Below are 16398 nucleotides of genomic sequence, written 5' to 3' on the forward strand. Positions count from 1 at the left end.
CAACCTCCTCCCTAAGGCTCAAGACCTGGGGAAAAGCTGATACAGATGCGCTGGCTCTGCACACTGCCTGGTTGGTGGCCTGATAGGGAACAGGGTAGACCTGCCATAAATATTTTGCAGATTCCCTCTTGCTCGGGCGCCGCTCCCTATGGCTCAGTAAATATCCCAACGCCGCCCAGCCTCCCTACATTTACACTGGTCTCTGGAAACAGGATTGACCGGACTTCTCCCAGGTGCTTAGTTAGCAAATCTATTCCCAATTCTAAACAGATCAACTCCAGGAGTTGGCGAAAACCTCTTGTTAACCAATTAAATCTTTCCGAACATTGGAGGAGGGGGTGGGAGGGAGAGGAGGATGTGGTGGCTCATGTCCTCCTTGTAGGGCACTGACGGGCTTGGGAGAGACCCTGATCTTATTTCTCTGAGACTCGCACCGCTGCATGACCGAACTCGTCACGGCGATAGAGCAGCGACTGCATTCTGCATTTCATCTCCAGGAAGCCTTTAATCCCGGGTCTGTGAATGCAGAATCGCTTGTAAAAGGATGTCGGTTTCTTTTGGACCAACTCAGTTTCCCCAATAACAAGGAGCGGGCTTCGAGGGCGTTGAAAGGGGCCAGGGCAGAGGACAGGGGCAAGATCGCGGGCTCGGAGCGCCGGGGACGGTTTCCTTTGTGGCGATGCCTTGTGAATGAGACGCCGGGAAAATGAGAAGAGCCTGGGACTCTGGAAGCGGAGCGGGCAGTCCCGGGTCACTTTAGGGGACCTTGATCTGGAGCGTTCCAGGCAGGGGGAGGTTCACGAGGCGAGACTGAAGTTGTAGCAGATGCTTCCCTGGTGGGACCAAGACGGGGAGGGAGCTTTTGGCGACAGTCGGGCGGTAGATTCGGGAGACGGACAGCGCCTCTCTCCGCCTGGCCCCCACCCGCTTGAATTAGCCCGCTGGGCTCAGGTGGGCTAGAAAACTTGCCGCGAAGGCTCCAGGCGTGGGGAGGGAAGCCTGGATGGAAAAGCGTGCAGGAGATCGCCAGGGCTTGACCGGGGGGCTCTCCTGCCGCCTGTCTCCGGGATCCTGAGCCAGTCTGGCCCCGGGATCTTCCTCCAGTAAATGCATCCCTAATGGTCCCTGGGAAATTTCCCACCGCCCAGCGACAGGGATGGGGTTCTGTCTCGGAAGCTCAGCTGACTCTTGCAGCACCGGGGACAGAGCCGCGGAGCCAGCCGGCTCCCGGCCCCGCCGCTCCTGCCACTAACTAGCCAGCGGCTCCCAGCTCTGGTCCCGATTTCAGCACCATAGACAGCGCTTCACCGGCCGGACCGGCGACCATGCGGCCTCCTGCGCCTGCCGCTCAGCCTGGGACTGCAAACGTCTAGAGGGCAACGGACCCGGGCCCCTTGCGCTGCAAATAAGCTACTGACTCTCTGCTGTGTAGGGGATCCGCGGCGGATGGTGTGTTTTTTAAGTAGGTGAAACTAAACTTGCCTCCTCAGATTATTAGCTCTGGCCCAAATCCCGAGCTCCCAGTTACGCCCAGCGAAGTGGGGTTTTGTTGTTGTTTATTGAAACTCTGCAAGGAAGCCCTTTATATAAATCTGTTGGGGTTTTGTTGTTTTTTTTTTGGGGGGGGGGCAATGTTAAATGTTTGGGTGTCAATTTAATTATATATTGATCATTGTTGCAAATCCATTTTAAATAGTCCGTCAGCGCTGGGTTTACCATGAACAGCGTGTTTTAGGTCTGCTCCCATGGCTCTGGGTTGAGCTGCATGCCGTTGACACGTTAGAAAGAATTTCAGAGTAACATCTTCTGTATTCTCCACAGCATGCATCCGATGAAGTGAGCTGTAGCTCACCAAAGCTCATGCTCAAATAAATTGGTTACTCTCTAAGGTGCCACAAGTCCTCCTGTTCTTGTTAGAAAGAATATGTATGCTATGGAAAAGGGGGAGACATACACACAATGCCAGGTGTGCTTAATTGAGAGTAGCCCTGTTGGAGCTGGTGGGTCTAAAGATGGGGTTCGCTGTCCTTTTTTTCGAGATTGTAAATCACTGTTAAGTAACGTTGCCAATTAAAGTAGGCTCAATCCGCGAACCAAGAATCAAGGCTTTGTATGCAGAGAGCTAGAAACTCGGTTCTGGAAGCAGGTAGAGTGGAATTGCTGCTTGGTGTAATCCAGAGTTATGCTGCCGCCTGCTGGGGAAAGAAAGAAAAATTATAAAAATAAAAATAAATAATAAAAAATAGCAAAATTTGTGAATGAACATGTATATTGTTCACATGGCATATTATGGTTATGAGCTAAAGCTAATTCTGAGTGTTCTTCTACAGACAGGATAAATTATACTCAGAAAATTATGTTCCGGGACCAGGATTAGGGTTACACAACCATTAATTTTGAGAACTATTATTTTACTCAACGTTCAAAACACATGTTCCGCAAACACATTGTTTAACTGATACTAAACAGAGAATAGAGAGGGTCTGATGATCTGTACTTTACAATACAGAAAACTTTCACATGAGCCTGTCAAAAGATAGACAATATAAGAGTAACATAGGTTCCAAACAGCTTATTGGTACAAATATCCATCACATATTTTAGGAATCATTTCAATATGTATTTCCTTTAGTCATCCTTAGAGTTCTGTATGTAAAAAACAGAGTAGTAGATATAAGGATCAAAGCAAGAGAAAAAGAAATGAATGCAGGGATCAGTTCTATTATTTTTAATTATCTTTTACTCTAAAAGTAATGTGTATAGCTTTGGGTAGGATTGGGTTATAAATGTTTGAGGTTTAGCTATATTAATTGAAACAAAGAAAGAAACAAAACAAAACAACAACAAAAGATTTCTGTAGATTTAAAAAATAATAATAATAATTGGGCAAAATCTTGGGGTCCTGATTTTGGTAAAATCCTATAGCCCAAGATTTTAAAAAAGTGAATTTAAAAAAAAATGATTTTGGATGTGTGGGTGATTGGGTGCCCTTCTTGATATTTCTTTCAAGGGGCCTGATTTTCACCCCAAATCACTAGTCGATTTAAAATATCTTGGCCATTGATGCCAATGCATAAAGGCTACACAATGTGGCATTCAGTACAGTATATGCACTCCTGCCAACATATCTGGCAAACACTAAGTCCGGATGCTGTGCAGACTTGCACCCTAGCAATAATTTGGTCCTCTGAAACACAACAGTGATGCAAACATACATCAACCAATTGCCTTCAGGGTGAACTTCACCCCAGCATTCCATAAGAAACCCAGGGTAGTTCGTTTTTTGTAAGGGGTAATGGATGACAGAATCTGCTTCTCTGCTAAAACCAATGGGCAGGCTGCAGGGATGCCATATACCCTTTTCTTGGCTATTTTTCCAGCAACCATTTAGGGGTGATCCTTATTCATTAAGGTCTAGGCTTCTGGATCTAAGAGTCCCTCCCCTGGCTTCCCAGCACCACTAGGCTGGACTATTTGAGCCTGGTGTCAAACCTTATAGTGCATTCATCCAGCCCATACTTCCTTAACTTGCTGACAAGAATACTATGGGAGACCGTGTCAAAAGCTTTGCTAAAGTCAAGAAACAATACATCCACTGCTTTCCCTTCATCCACAGAACCAGTAATCTCATCATAAAAGGCGATTAGATTAGTCAGGCATGACCTTCCCTTGGTGAATCCATGCTGGCTGTTCCTGATCACTTTCCTCTCATGCAAGTGCTTCAGGATTGATTCTTTGAGGACCTGCTCCATGATTTTTCCAGGGACTGAGGTGAGGCTGACTGGCCTGTAGTTCCCAGGATCTTCCTTCTTCCCTTTTTTAAAGATTGGCACTACATTAGCCTTTTTCCAGTCATCCGGGACTTCCCCGGTTCGCCACGAGTTTTCAAAGATAATGGCCAGTGGCTCTGCAATCACAGCCGCCAATTCCTTCAGCACTCTCGGATGCAACTCGTCCGGCCCCATGGACTTGTGCACGTCCAGCTTTTCTAAATAGAAAAGCTCCCCATCTTTACTCCCCTGCCACCAGCAGCAGCTGTATCATAGGTTTTACATGAACGGCCTTGTCGATGTGGATGAAGGTACTTCACCCTCATGGGTACACTGGCTGGAGTAGGCTACAATGTTAGGAATCACAAGTGCTTTGTGGGAGAGAATTCTTCTTAGCCCCTTACTCCCAGCACCCAGCCCAGCTAACCCAGTCCAACTGCTGGGTAGAGGACTTTAGCCTAAGCAAGCATCCCTATGTCAACATATAGAGTGAAACCCCGTAGTGCTTTAGGGACAAATCCCACAAAGTGCTGTGTACCTCCTCCAAAGTGCCAAGGGCTCTCAACTCCTAAGGACTTCCAGAGATGTTGTGGGTGGTCAACATCTTGCAGCAGCAGGCCCGTACTCAGGCAGAAGTCCCCCTGGAGTCAGGATTTGGCCCAAGGTTTTGCCTTTCCACAGAAGATTTCTTTCCAAGGACATGGAATGTCAAAGCATGCATTCCTAGAAAAACACAATATTTTAATTGCAATCTCTGAGTTTGATCACTAGCTGTCTCAATAACATATGCAAATACAGTCATTTAAATGCAGAGCACCTTCAAACAAAAATGTTAAGATACCTGCAATCAAGTTACAATTACACTTTTTCAAGAGAACACATTACACAAGCTCAGTATGTATGATTAGTTTGAAAATTGTCTGTACAACTGGTGCAGAACAAGGCATCACGCAGAATCATGTGACATGGGTATGGCTGAGTTTCCAAGATCTTCTGTTATTACATATATATATCTCTTTGCATTGTCACTATTCCATCATAATTCAGAGCTTAGGTCAAACATCATTGTAACTAACTTTTAAAATGTGAAGTGATAGCTGAGTTTTTCTTATGAAAGTATTCAAAGATAAGGGAATAATTTTCTATTTGTCCCACTATATGTAGAAAAATGATAAAGCAAGGAAGCTGAAATACTAATCTTCAGTGTTCGTGAATAAGATTGGGGCCATAACTCATCAGAGGTGAAGGCTTCCATGAGTTAGAGTGCCTTCACCATAAATATCATTTGTTCTGCTAATCCTTCTCTACAGTATTTTAAGGTGCTTAATTTTTTATATTAGTTATGTTTGGTGGGAAGTTTTATTTGAATAGTATTCTGCTTCTGCACCAACCATTCTTACTGTTGATGTTAGAATGGAGTGGAAAACCGGTGTCTACTTTTAATTAGAGACAGTGAGAAAAAGCAATGTTATTGTTCATCATTTTGGAGAGTTACTTACTTATATATTATACGTATGTAAATAATTCTTGACCAAACCCTAACCTTCTTTCTCAGGCAAAACTCAAAGAACTGGGCCCTTGGTATATAGCCTTAGATTCGCTTTGCCAGTGTCTGGGGTGAAAAAAAGAAGACAAGAATGACTATAGAGCAGCAGTTAGATAAGTTTATGAAGGATAGATCCATCAATAGCTATTAGTCAAGATGGTCAGGGACACAACCCTATGCTCTGGGTGTCCCTAAATCTCTGACTACTAGAAGCTGGGTCTGGATGACACTTATTAAAGTGCTCTGTTCTGTTCACTCCCTCTGAAGCAACTGGCACTGGCCACTGTTGGAAGACAGGATAATGGGCTAGATGGACCAGTGCTCTGACCCATATGGCCATTCTTATATTCTTGCTTTCTTTCTACCAATAGAATAACTAATTGTTCTCATTTGTGGATTGGGAAATAACATCAGGACTGATACTTTTTCTAAAAAACAAACAAACAAACAATGAAACAAAAAAGCCCGCAGGACAATAATAATTAAAAGACTATATAGGCCATAGTTTTTTTTAAAAAAAACAGGAGACTAGATAATGGGCCAGCTCCTGCTAATACTGCTTCTAGCATTCCAAACCTCTGCCCTGCTTCCAACAGTACCATTTAAAAATGACAAATCAACCCAACAAATTTCCTGCCATGAAAATCTTTCTTCTTTTTTTCCTTATGTGAAACTCCTCCACACCAAACAAACAATTGCAGTGGATCCACGTGCTGGGTGGGCAATATTCAGCCCTAGATCACTGACTGGCATGAAGGATGAATAGTGTGTTGCCAACAAAGCATCACCACTTGTTTTTTGGTTTCAGCTACTTGTTATGTCTTGGGTATAAAATTTTCAAAAGAGTCTAGGTGACTTAGGAGCCTACGTTTTTGGCACTTATTCAGTAAAGTAATTTGCATTATCCGGCATGTATCCTAAACCATTTTAAACCATGTTAAATACAAGGTCTTATAACAACGGAACATTTTCAACATTATTTTCAGGTTACCTCAGGTTAAAAATGGCTGAGAGGATAATCAAGCTTCCTTCCTGTCTTTGTGCAGGTTGGGAAACAGCAACTCTAAAAACATGCATCGAAGGCATACAACCCTTCGGGAGAAAGGTCGGAGACAGGCTATCCGAGGCCCAGCCTACATGTTTAATGAGAAGGGCACCAGCCTGACCGCGGAGGAAGAACGCTTCCTGGATTCTGCGGAATATGGCAACATCCCCGTGGTGCGGAAAATGCTGGAAGAGTCCAAAACCCTGAACTTTAATTGTGTTGATTACATGGGACAGAATGCCTTGCAGTTAGCGGTGGGGAATGAGCATTTGGAAGTGACTGAACTCCTTCTGAAAAAGGAGAATCTGGCTCGAGTTGGAGATGCACTGCTGTTGGCCATCAGTAAGGGATATGTGCGCATTGTGGAAGCAATATTGAACCATCCAGCCTTTGCACAAGGGCAGCGTCTCACACTAAGCCCCCTTGAGCAGGAACTACGTGATGATGATTTTTATGCTTATGATGAAGATGGAACTCGGTTTTCTCATGACATCACCCCCATAATACTCGCTGCTCATTGCCAAGAGTATGAAATTGTTCATATCTTGCTTCTGAAAGGGGCACGGATAGAAAGGCCCCATGACTACTTCTGCAAGTGCAATGAATGTGCCGAGAAGCAGAGGAAAGATTCCTTCAGTCACTCTCGATCGAGAATGAATGCCTACAAAGGATTAGCAAGTGCCGCTTATTTGTCTCTTTCCAGTGAAGACCCCGTTCTTACTGCTTTAGAACTAAGCAATGAATTGGCAAGACTAGCCAACATTGAAACTGAATTTAAGGTAATTCAACCTACAAGGTTTTCCTTCATCTAAATGTGTTAATAGTGGCATATATTTTGCATATGAAAGAGTGTTGGTCAGAAAATCAGGGTTCAGAAAGCACATCCTGAAAATTCAAAGCGAGGAATCAAATTCTAGGTCAGCCTCAGATTAAGGGAAATCTTGGTCAGTATTTAGATTCAAGTAGAGCTTCCATCAGAAATGTGAAATATGATACGTGCCTTTCAGAAGACAAAAATGCTACCAGTTCTCCTACCATTATGAGAAAAAACTCGAACAGATTTTCCCCCCTTTCTAGAAGTGACAATCCACTAGAATCTAAGAAGTGCTATTTTACTCTGAAAGCCAGGCATTAAAGTTCAAGTATTTACATATTAGGTGATTTACTGTGTTAGAGAGGACAACTGGAAAATCTGATTCACCCCTTCTCTCTTCACCAGCACCATGTTGTATTTTAAAAAGTGAGGGCAAAGCATCCATTTTAAGTCCCTACGGAAATGTCATTATCTCCTAAATTCCTACATATTTGCATAGAACTGAGCAAATCTTTTTCAGTAAATAGTACGGCTGGTGTAATGATAAGTATATTAAGCAATTAGTAAGTATTGGGGAACAAAAACTATTTCTGAATTTGGGTCAAATTTGGCCAATATTTGCGGTGAACATTTTTTTCAGAAATGTTGAAAAGCTTCATTTTGACATTTTCAAAATAAACCATTAAAACATTTTTGTTTGGAAATGACATTTTAGAAATGCAATTTTTAGGAAATGGCAGTTTGGAACAAAGTTTGAAACATTTTGTTCAACCCAAACAAAAGATTTTTGGTTATTCATTTGGGTGAGCAGGGAAAAAAAAACAAACAAAAATCAGTTTTGGGTCAAAACAAACCAATTTCCTCCCCAGATTTTTCAGTTCATTGACTGAACCAAAAAAGTAAATTATTAACTCATCTCTAATTTTGATGAGAGAGAGAGAGAGAGAGATAGCAAGGCTTCATGCCTTGTATTCTTCTCAGTAGCCTATTTCAACTCTTTACCTGTCCATTTGCAACTGTTTTATCTTGTATAGGCATTAAGATATAGGTGAAAGGGCACAGGAGTTCTGAATATTCACAGCATTTAAAATGTGTTAACTACATATGATTGGTAACATACTACTTCTGAAATTTATAACTCTCTGTTTTTGAAAGCTAAGATGAAGCCATCTTCACCTTTTAACATATTGTAAGAGAACCCCCAGCTACCCAGAGCTTGTACATTGCACATCAGAACTTCATGGTGGCAGAAGGGTTGAAAGGTGGATTTTCCTGCTCCGAAAGCAAAAGCTCCTATCTCTTGTGCGGAAGGATGGTCTAACTTGTCTGGTAGCAATCTAAATCAGTGATTTCCAAACAGAAGTGGATGGCCCAGTGGTTAGGGTGCTACTTCAGGACTTGGGAGACCCAGTTTCAATTGCCTGCTCCGCTACATCCTTCCTGTGTGTCTTTAGGCAAGTCACTTAGCCTCTGTGTGCTTCAGTTCCCCTCTGTAAAATGGGGACTTCCCCATCTTTCTGAGACGTTGTGAGAATAAAGACATTTAAAGAATGAGAAGCTCAGTTAACTACAGTGATGGGTGCCAGGTAAGTATCTTAGGTGTATATATACAGGTTGGTTTATCAGCTTAAGAATCCATTATAACTACTCTGATTCAAATTACAAAGGTGGCACATCAAGTACTTTTTACTCTTCAGATATTGCACTCTTAATTTTAAATCTTGAGATCTGCTTCTCTAGATGAAGAGTAGTCATGGGTGGGGTGGGGAACACAAGGAGGTCATTCTGAAAAGTTCCTCTAAGACTATTATATTTTGCTGCTTTGTAAACTTCTTAACTCTCTCTCCTGCAAGTTACTCAACATCACCATTATGAGGATGAGATTGTAAATGTCCTATGATATTTGCAACATTTTGCTAAATCAGTAGAGTGGTTCAAGAATTTGCGATCTTCCAGGCTAAAATAAATTGGGCATAAAAACTCAATTTCTATGGCCCAGTCACCAGTTTATGAAAGTTTTTTGGCTAATATGCAGCTACAACTCTGGTCAGTAACATAAATGCAATAAAAGTCTAGGTTGTCAGTAAATTGGGGTAGGATGCCAACTAGGAATCCATTATTATTTTTAATTTGAAAAACCATTCAAGTGTTCAAGTATCGTTTTCAGAATTCCTCACCAGGCATTCTCTGAATTAGAAGTGACAAGAGCTATATATCTTTTCAAGAGTTGCCCTCTAAATTAACTAGGAACATTATTATACTGGCAAGATGACTGATCCCCCTTTGGAAATAAAATTAAGAGCCAGATCCTGCAAACTTTTACCCTTGAGAATAAGGAATTGCAGGATTGGATTCCAACACAACAGTGTTAAAATGTAAAAAGGGAGATTTACTTGCACGGGGGTCCAGTCATGCAACACTTACTCGTGGAAGCAGTCCATACATAAACAGTCCCATTAATTTCAATGAGACTACCTTCATGAGGAAAAACTGTAGGATCAAACTCACAGTTAGCAGTATTAGTATCTCATTAATGTTCCAGCTTCCATCCAGGAGAAAATGGCATGCTATTTCATTTAAGGGGCATCAACATCTTTCAGCATTACATGGCTGGCAGCTCTGATAAGGCTCTCTATGCTTAACTGTAACTATATTTTTACCAGAACCTGGTTCTTGCTCTAGACCAACTCTACCACGTGAAGGAATCCTCCTGAAGTTACCAACAAAAAGGAGATAAGATACGACGGGGTTGGATACTTTAGAAACACCTGAGATTATGAGATAGCTATAGACAGACAGGGATATAAGGTGTTATGAAACTTTCCATCATCTCCACTCATGTTTGTTTGTGATGGGTTTCCCTTTCCTGTCTCTTTGTGGAAGGCCCTCTGAATCACATGGAAATATCTAGAAAACATTACTGATAGTTTATTTCACATTTCCATAATCTTTTAATTTAGCCTCTAGAGTCAGTACCACGCAAGGTTTCAAGGACTTCAAACATACGTATAATGTAGGAATCTATACATTTTCTCATTTCTCAATTTTCTTGCCTTAACCTTATAGATGGGACACACAATTAGGTACTAATAGAGCTAATTTTAAATGTTTACAGAAGGCAGCATTGGGATTTGTGAAAGAAGGTAAAAAAAGCTCCCACTTTCCATGGGTGACAGAAGAAATTTTTGATTGCTGAAAGTTTTTTTTTTTAAAAAAGGTCCTGGTGAGACTCGTTTACTGATAGCAAATCTACAAAATAATGAAATCAGGCAAGTTTTTAATAACATTTCTCAATCTTGGAAAAAAAGAATTGTTACTCAACTTTTGACTTTTTTTGCCAATATGGACATTCTGTACTTACGAACCATCTAAAATCCAAACTCCTTACCCTCTGGATTATTATTATATTCATACAACCTCAATAGCACACTGTCTTGCAGAACATACTTGACAGTAGATGGAAACATTACCTCCAACTGAAGTGCATGATGTAACTTTTAAAGATGGTGGCAGGCAGATAATCAGCAGTGAGGTTATTTTTTCCTCCTTTTGAAGATTCTCAGCATAAGGAGATAATAAATATGTGCCTATTTTTACCTCTTTTCACTAAGTTTTCACAACACCAAGTATATTTTGTACAATAATGGTATTCAGCATGTAAGATTAGCTCATAGCTGGGTGAGAATTTATTATCAATTCCCATTTACAACAATGGGAACTGCATGGCTAACTCTCAGCCAAATTTGCCTTAAATTACAATACACAGTGGGACACAGACAATAGATCAAACTGCAATGTGGCAGATTCACACTGTAGAGCAACTCTTTGGTCCCAGGGAGCCTACACATAGATTTGAGAGGACAAGCTCAGTCTCTGATAGCTACGGATGAAGTTATCTCATTCTTTGCATTTTACATACCTTCCATTGTCACTGTAAACTCCCCCATTAAACTCTATGGGTTTTTTTTTAGTTTGGTTCACTAGCAAGATCAGGATAGTCTGTTGTCATGTTGCTTCCTAGATATTAAGTAGAGGTATCAGAATGAAGATTTGCAGGAGGCAGATTGAAACTGACAGAACAATGAATAGTAATATACATACTGGCCCAGATATTCAGCTGATGTAAATCAATGTAGCTCCACTGAAGCCAATGGAAGTATATCAATTCACACCAGCTGAGGATCATGGCCACTAATTAGAATGAATGCAAATAGGATGGATCCAGCATTGCTTCAGATGATATGGGAAGCGAGTGTCTGCCTCGCAAGGTTTATTGATGAATAAGGCCTGAAAAAAGACATGTGACAGATAGCAATATTAATGATATTGGACTGCTTTTGTGTTTCATGACCTTCCTTAGGCTTATGCAGCTCCAATGTCTTGCAAAAAAAGCTCCCTTATTAATGCTAAAGGAAAAGAAAGCTGTTTGAGATGCAGCTGCATGGTTCTGAAATGAAATTACTGAATTAAGAAAAGCAAAATGTATGCAATGAAAATGTTAAACTGGTTGTTTGTACTGAAAATTCTCTTGCCTGCCTCGAGCAGGCTCACGCTGTAGTTCCATTAAAGAACTTGGTGACTAGCCTGGCAAGGAAAAAATCATTACAGATGTGGGTTTTTGAAAGTTTATGAAAGGTAGAAGTAGAGGGCTGAGTCACAGGGAGTGCTCGTGGGGCATTTATGCATGGTTTATAAGCCGATTTGGCAGGGGCGGGGAGAATATCACTCCTTCCAAGCAAAAGCTCTGTGAGCAAAGCATTCACGTTTGTATGCTTCAACAATCTAGAGCACATACCCCTTCTGGTCTGCTTCTGGGAGTAATTGAACTGACATCAGTGGGGCCGATACTGCATTGCCACGTGGCCACTTTATGTAAAAGCAGCAGCTCTCCCTCTGGGTTGTACCTCTACTATAGGGGCTTCCTCTGACAATGTAGTGATGGTGTAGCCAGTTCTCTATTGACCTACTCTCATGGCTCGCAGGGTGGACGGCATGCTGGGGGCCCAGGTGGGCTGTGTGTAGCTGGAGCACTTGTTCTCTCTCTCTTCTCTGCTGACGCAACAGGGTTTTGTGGGGCCAAGCATGACTAAAAGCACCCCTGAGGCTGCTCTAATTTATATCAGGTGCTGGATAAATTCAGAATTAGCTTCAGAATATGGTAAGGGCTAGGGTTGGGTTGATGCTTCCCTGGAGCCCTGCTATATGCTGAGACATGGAACCTCATGCTGCCTCTTATATCAAGTTACCTTTTAAGAGCTGAACTTCCCTCTAAGCAAAACACTTAATCGTTCTCTTATTTTAAAATGTTGATGCTCCTAGGTAGCTAACTACTCATAAATGAGCATCTTAACCAAAGAAAGGAAGAGGTTATAAATTATGTATCAAACTTTTAACTGGTTTATAATGTATTGCAGAATGAAGCCCTAAGATATCAAGAATTGCAAAAGCAAATCATTAAGAACAGCAAGTTACAACTTGCAGAATGATACTGTATAATGAGATTCCACCCTAGAATTTAGACACATTGCAGCTTAATATGTTATCAAACAGACCAAATTTTAATGTATTTAATTTGCATGGGTTTATATTATTTTGTATTAAGAATGCACTATAATTTATAATGTTAAATAGTAATCACATATACTGACAGTCTGGTACCGCTACTTACTCATGTTGAGAAATACTTTACTGTGAAGGTATTCCCATTTAAATGAAGGGTGGCAGCATGTGGCCTTTAGTCATAATAGGGAAAAATCTGTGCTAACCTACAGGCTACATCCTGCTTCTCTTATGCATGCAAGTAGTGCTGTTAAAGTCACTTCTAGCAAGAATAAAGTTTGCAGTATTTGTCCCATCCTGTGGATACAGGTCAATGGGAGTTGCACTCATGTACCTGAAAGCTGGATGTGTCTAGTGAAAACCGTTTTAAATGTCACCTTCATATAATGCAATATGTAAATTTCTTCACAAGTACCATCTGCAAGCAACAAGGTTGCTTTCTTAAATTGGAAAGTGGAATATTCAAGAGTAGAGTCCGTATAAAAATTGGCTATAGGCTCATCGATCTCTTTAGATGATTATATTTTAGCAAACATTTTGATGGCAATGCCCTTGTGGATAGCTTTGACATAAATATCAAACTTCTTTTATGCTACTGTATACAAGTTGTGAAAATGGTGAGGGAAATGCAACACAAACTGGCCTTTACCTAACTGTTTACTCTCTCTTCTCTGGGATACCCTCTCCCCCTTTTCTTCTACTGAGATCCCATATTAAAGGCAGGTGTCTTTTAGATCACTGCATTCTCCCTAAATAGCATTCAAGCTGCATGCTTCGGAATCACTAAATGTCCTTTGTGATAAAGACAGCATCATCCAAATCATTCCATATAGCAATCTAAGCAAATTAAATTACAGGGTGGCAAAGGAGGATATGAAAAGATCTCACCAATCAGAAGTGTTATAATAAGCTCTCCATTCACATTGATTAAAATGTTACTGCAGATATGATCAAAGCCACCGTCTGGAACACACATGGTGTATGGTCCTTGTTTATTAATCCTGCCAGCGTTGGCAATTCCTCTACTTCAGTTAATACAGGAACATATTTTTCTTTAACTCATCCCCCACTGGCTTCCATTGCTGCTCTACCTGTTGCCCTGTATATTTACAGATCTTTGAAAAATAATGGAACAACTGTTCAGAAGGACCCAAACCCACAATCTAACTTTGCACCTGCTATTTTGGGCCTGGGACAGAGTCTTGTGAGTTCAGCCATTTGCAGATGGCTGACTACCTGATTTGTGGGCTCCAATGACATTTGCAACAGCAAGTCAAGTCATTGGACAGCCATGGCCATATCCACAACAGGTGTAAATCAGGGCTCATGTCAATGGAGCCACACTCATTTGCACCAGCTGGCCCCTAAATGTTTATAGTCACAATTAAAGGCGCCCACAGATATCTCCTGCTATCAAATGGGAGTGCAAAATTGCAAGTGCACATAGTACAGGAAGTTTTCCTATATTATCTAGCCTAATAACTTTTCCACTAAAAATCCTATTCCCATAGTTTTTCTAATCTGGTGTGTATGGCTTAACTTCTATAACATAATTGAAGTAAAGTTTTTAAGGGAATTAACATTCTAAACTCCCCCAGTATTGCCTGGATTTACTTTACACAAATGAAGACTCGGGGTCACATTCTGCACTCTGATGGGGCCACTATGCCACTAACGCTGTGACCCTAAAGTCAGTCTTCCTGTGACCAGATAAGTAGATATTGCAACTCTTATGTGTTCCCCTGTGCTCAGCATAGGTGGTGTAAGCAGGGAAAGGGAGGATGACTGGGGAAATCTCTGGCTGCCATGTGGGCTCCTTGGGTCCATTAACAATTGGCATAAATTAGAGCAGTCTTCTGGTTGCTCTAAGTAATGCTGGTTGGACTAGCTCAGCATGTAGTGGGCCAAGGTTGCGGTTCCACAAAAGGCTCCTTTGCATACTCACTCCTGAGACCAAGCTGTGTGTTTCTCAGCTGTAGCCAAAGATCTGGACCTGGCACCCCTGTGATCCCATTAAACGATATACTTGGCATGGATTGCTAAAGACTTTGTCTGGCTCTTTTTATTGTGATTTAAATGTAAAAGAGGCAATTACAGCAGTTCTCGTGGATGAATCACCATCACGATGTGGGCCCACAGCATACAATTTGTGATTTATAAGGAAGGCTCCTGATCTCGAAAAGTGTAAGTGGAAAGAGTGTGGGAATATCAGTAATTTGCCCAAGACAGATTATTGACCCACTTCTCTCCATATTCCATGCTTGCTCTGGCCCTTACATTTCCTTATGGCTATGAAGATGATTTAAAAAAAAATAAAAAAAAATCACTTTTACACCGTGTCATATTATTGCTATTGTCTTCTTATAGCAGAAAAATGATTGATTGCAATGGCCTGATGCAGTTTACAGAGGATGCTATTGCAATGAGTGAGATGGGGATGATCTTTAACATGTGGCTTCAATATTTTTAAAGTTAATTTAGAGCTTGTGAAATGTCCCAGGGTGATAACCCTGTGAGATGAATTTCGCTGTTTACTCACAAAACAGTTACAGCTTGGATAGTGGCAATGGAAAGTGCTCTCTGTAACTCCACTACTTTTACTCAGGTTCTTCAGGTCGGCTCTAGATGCAGCACCTGTTGGTGTTGGGGAGAGATGGCTCAGTTCAGTTCCCACCCTCAGCCGGTCCTCGAGAATGGCAACAAAGGTGTCCGTTAGTGTTAGCGGCGACACTTGTATGAATGGTATTCTGTGGTGTCTGTCAAGTAGCAACTGGATTGACATTACCACTTTGGAGGAAAGATGGCCCAGTGGTTAAGGGTGATACCCTTGGATAGGGGAAGCCTCCATTTAATTCCCCCACCCTGACATAGCCTTCTGATATGATCCTGGGCTAGTCACTTAGTTTCTGTGTCTTAGTTCCCCATCTGTAAAATTGGGAAATAGCACTCTCTATTGTGAGGATAAATACATTAAATATTCTGAGGTACTCAGATACCATTGTCATATGGGCCTGTGATGGAGCAGAGAAACTACCACTTGGCACAGCAGGGGTTAAAGAAAAGCTTCGTGTTCGGCTAGCCCCACCCTATTACACCTGCAGCCAATGCCAAGCTTGGAGGCGGGAGAAAAGAAGGAAGCCTGGCTCAGTTGGGAGCTGACTGGTGAGGAGACGGGAGCTCTTTGTTTGCCTTCCTGAAGGGACGGATCAGCGACCTGCCAGCCATCGTAGGCACTGGAGGCAAGTAAGCCTTCCCCCGTGAAGGGGAGTAGGCAGATAAGCCCCAACTGTGGGGCAACTGGACTAGCAGGGGCCACACCCAAACTAAAGGACTTTAGTAGAAAGTAATCCAGGGAAACTAGTCTTGACCCCACCCTGCCAGGAGGGAGAATCATCTCCCCTGTTTAGGGGTTGAACTATACAGGGCCCTGGACTGGGACCTGGTGGAGAGGGTGGGCTCTGGTCCCCCTACCATTCCCGCTGAATAACGATCTAGCCACTAGGCCACCTGGCCACTGAAGGCCCTATCACAGGGCCATATATGTACCTTAGAGGGATTAATAAAATTAAATTTCATATAATCTTCTAAAGAGTTTAACTCTTCAAATAGAAAACACTAAATAGTTTTTGTTTATAAACTTGTGAGAAAGTTGCTGAGGAAATAA

At 41.9% G+C, this 16398-nt stretch overlaps 1 protein-coding gene across 1 annotated transcript in view; it reads left to right on the forward strand.

The window, feature by feature from the left end:
- The first annotated feature begins 440 nt into the window (after positions 1-440).
- Positions 441-16398, forward strand: part of TRPC7 (transient receptor potential cation channel subfamily C member 7) — a 119067-nt gene continuing 103109 nt past the window's right edge. The window contains exons 1-2 of the mRNA XM_073358081.1: positions 441-664; positions 6363-7140. Coding sequence (XP_073214182.1) covers positions 441-664; positions 6363-7140 — 1002 coding nt within the window. The remainder of the gene's footprint in view (positions 665-6362; positions 7141-16398) is intronic.

Source organism: Lepidochelys kempii, chromosome 8 (genome assembly GCF_965140265.1).
Source record: "Lepidochelys kempii isolate rLepKem1 chromosome 8, rLepKem1.hap2, whole genome shotgun sequence".
Classification (NCBI taxonomy): Eukaryota; Metazoa; Chordata; order Testudines; family Cheloniidae; genus Lepidochelys; species Lepidochelys kempii.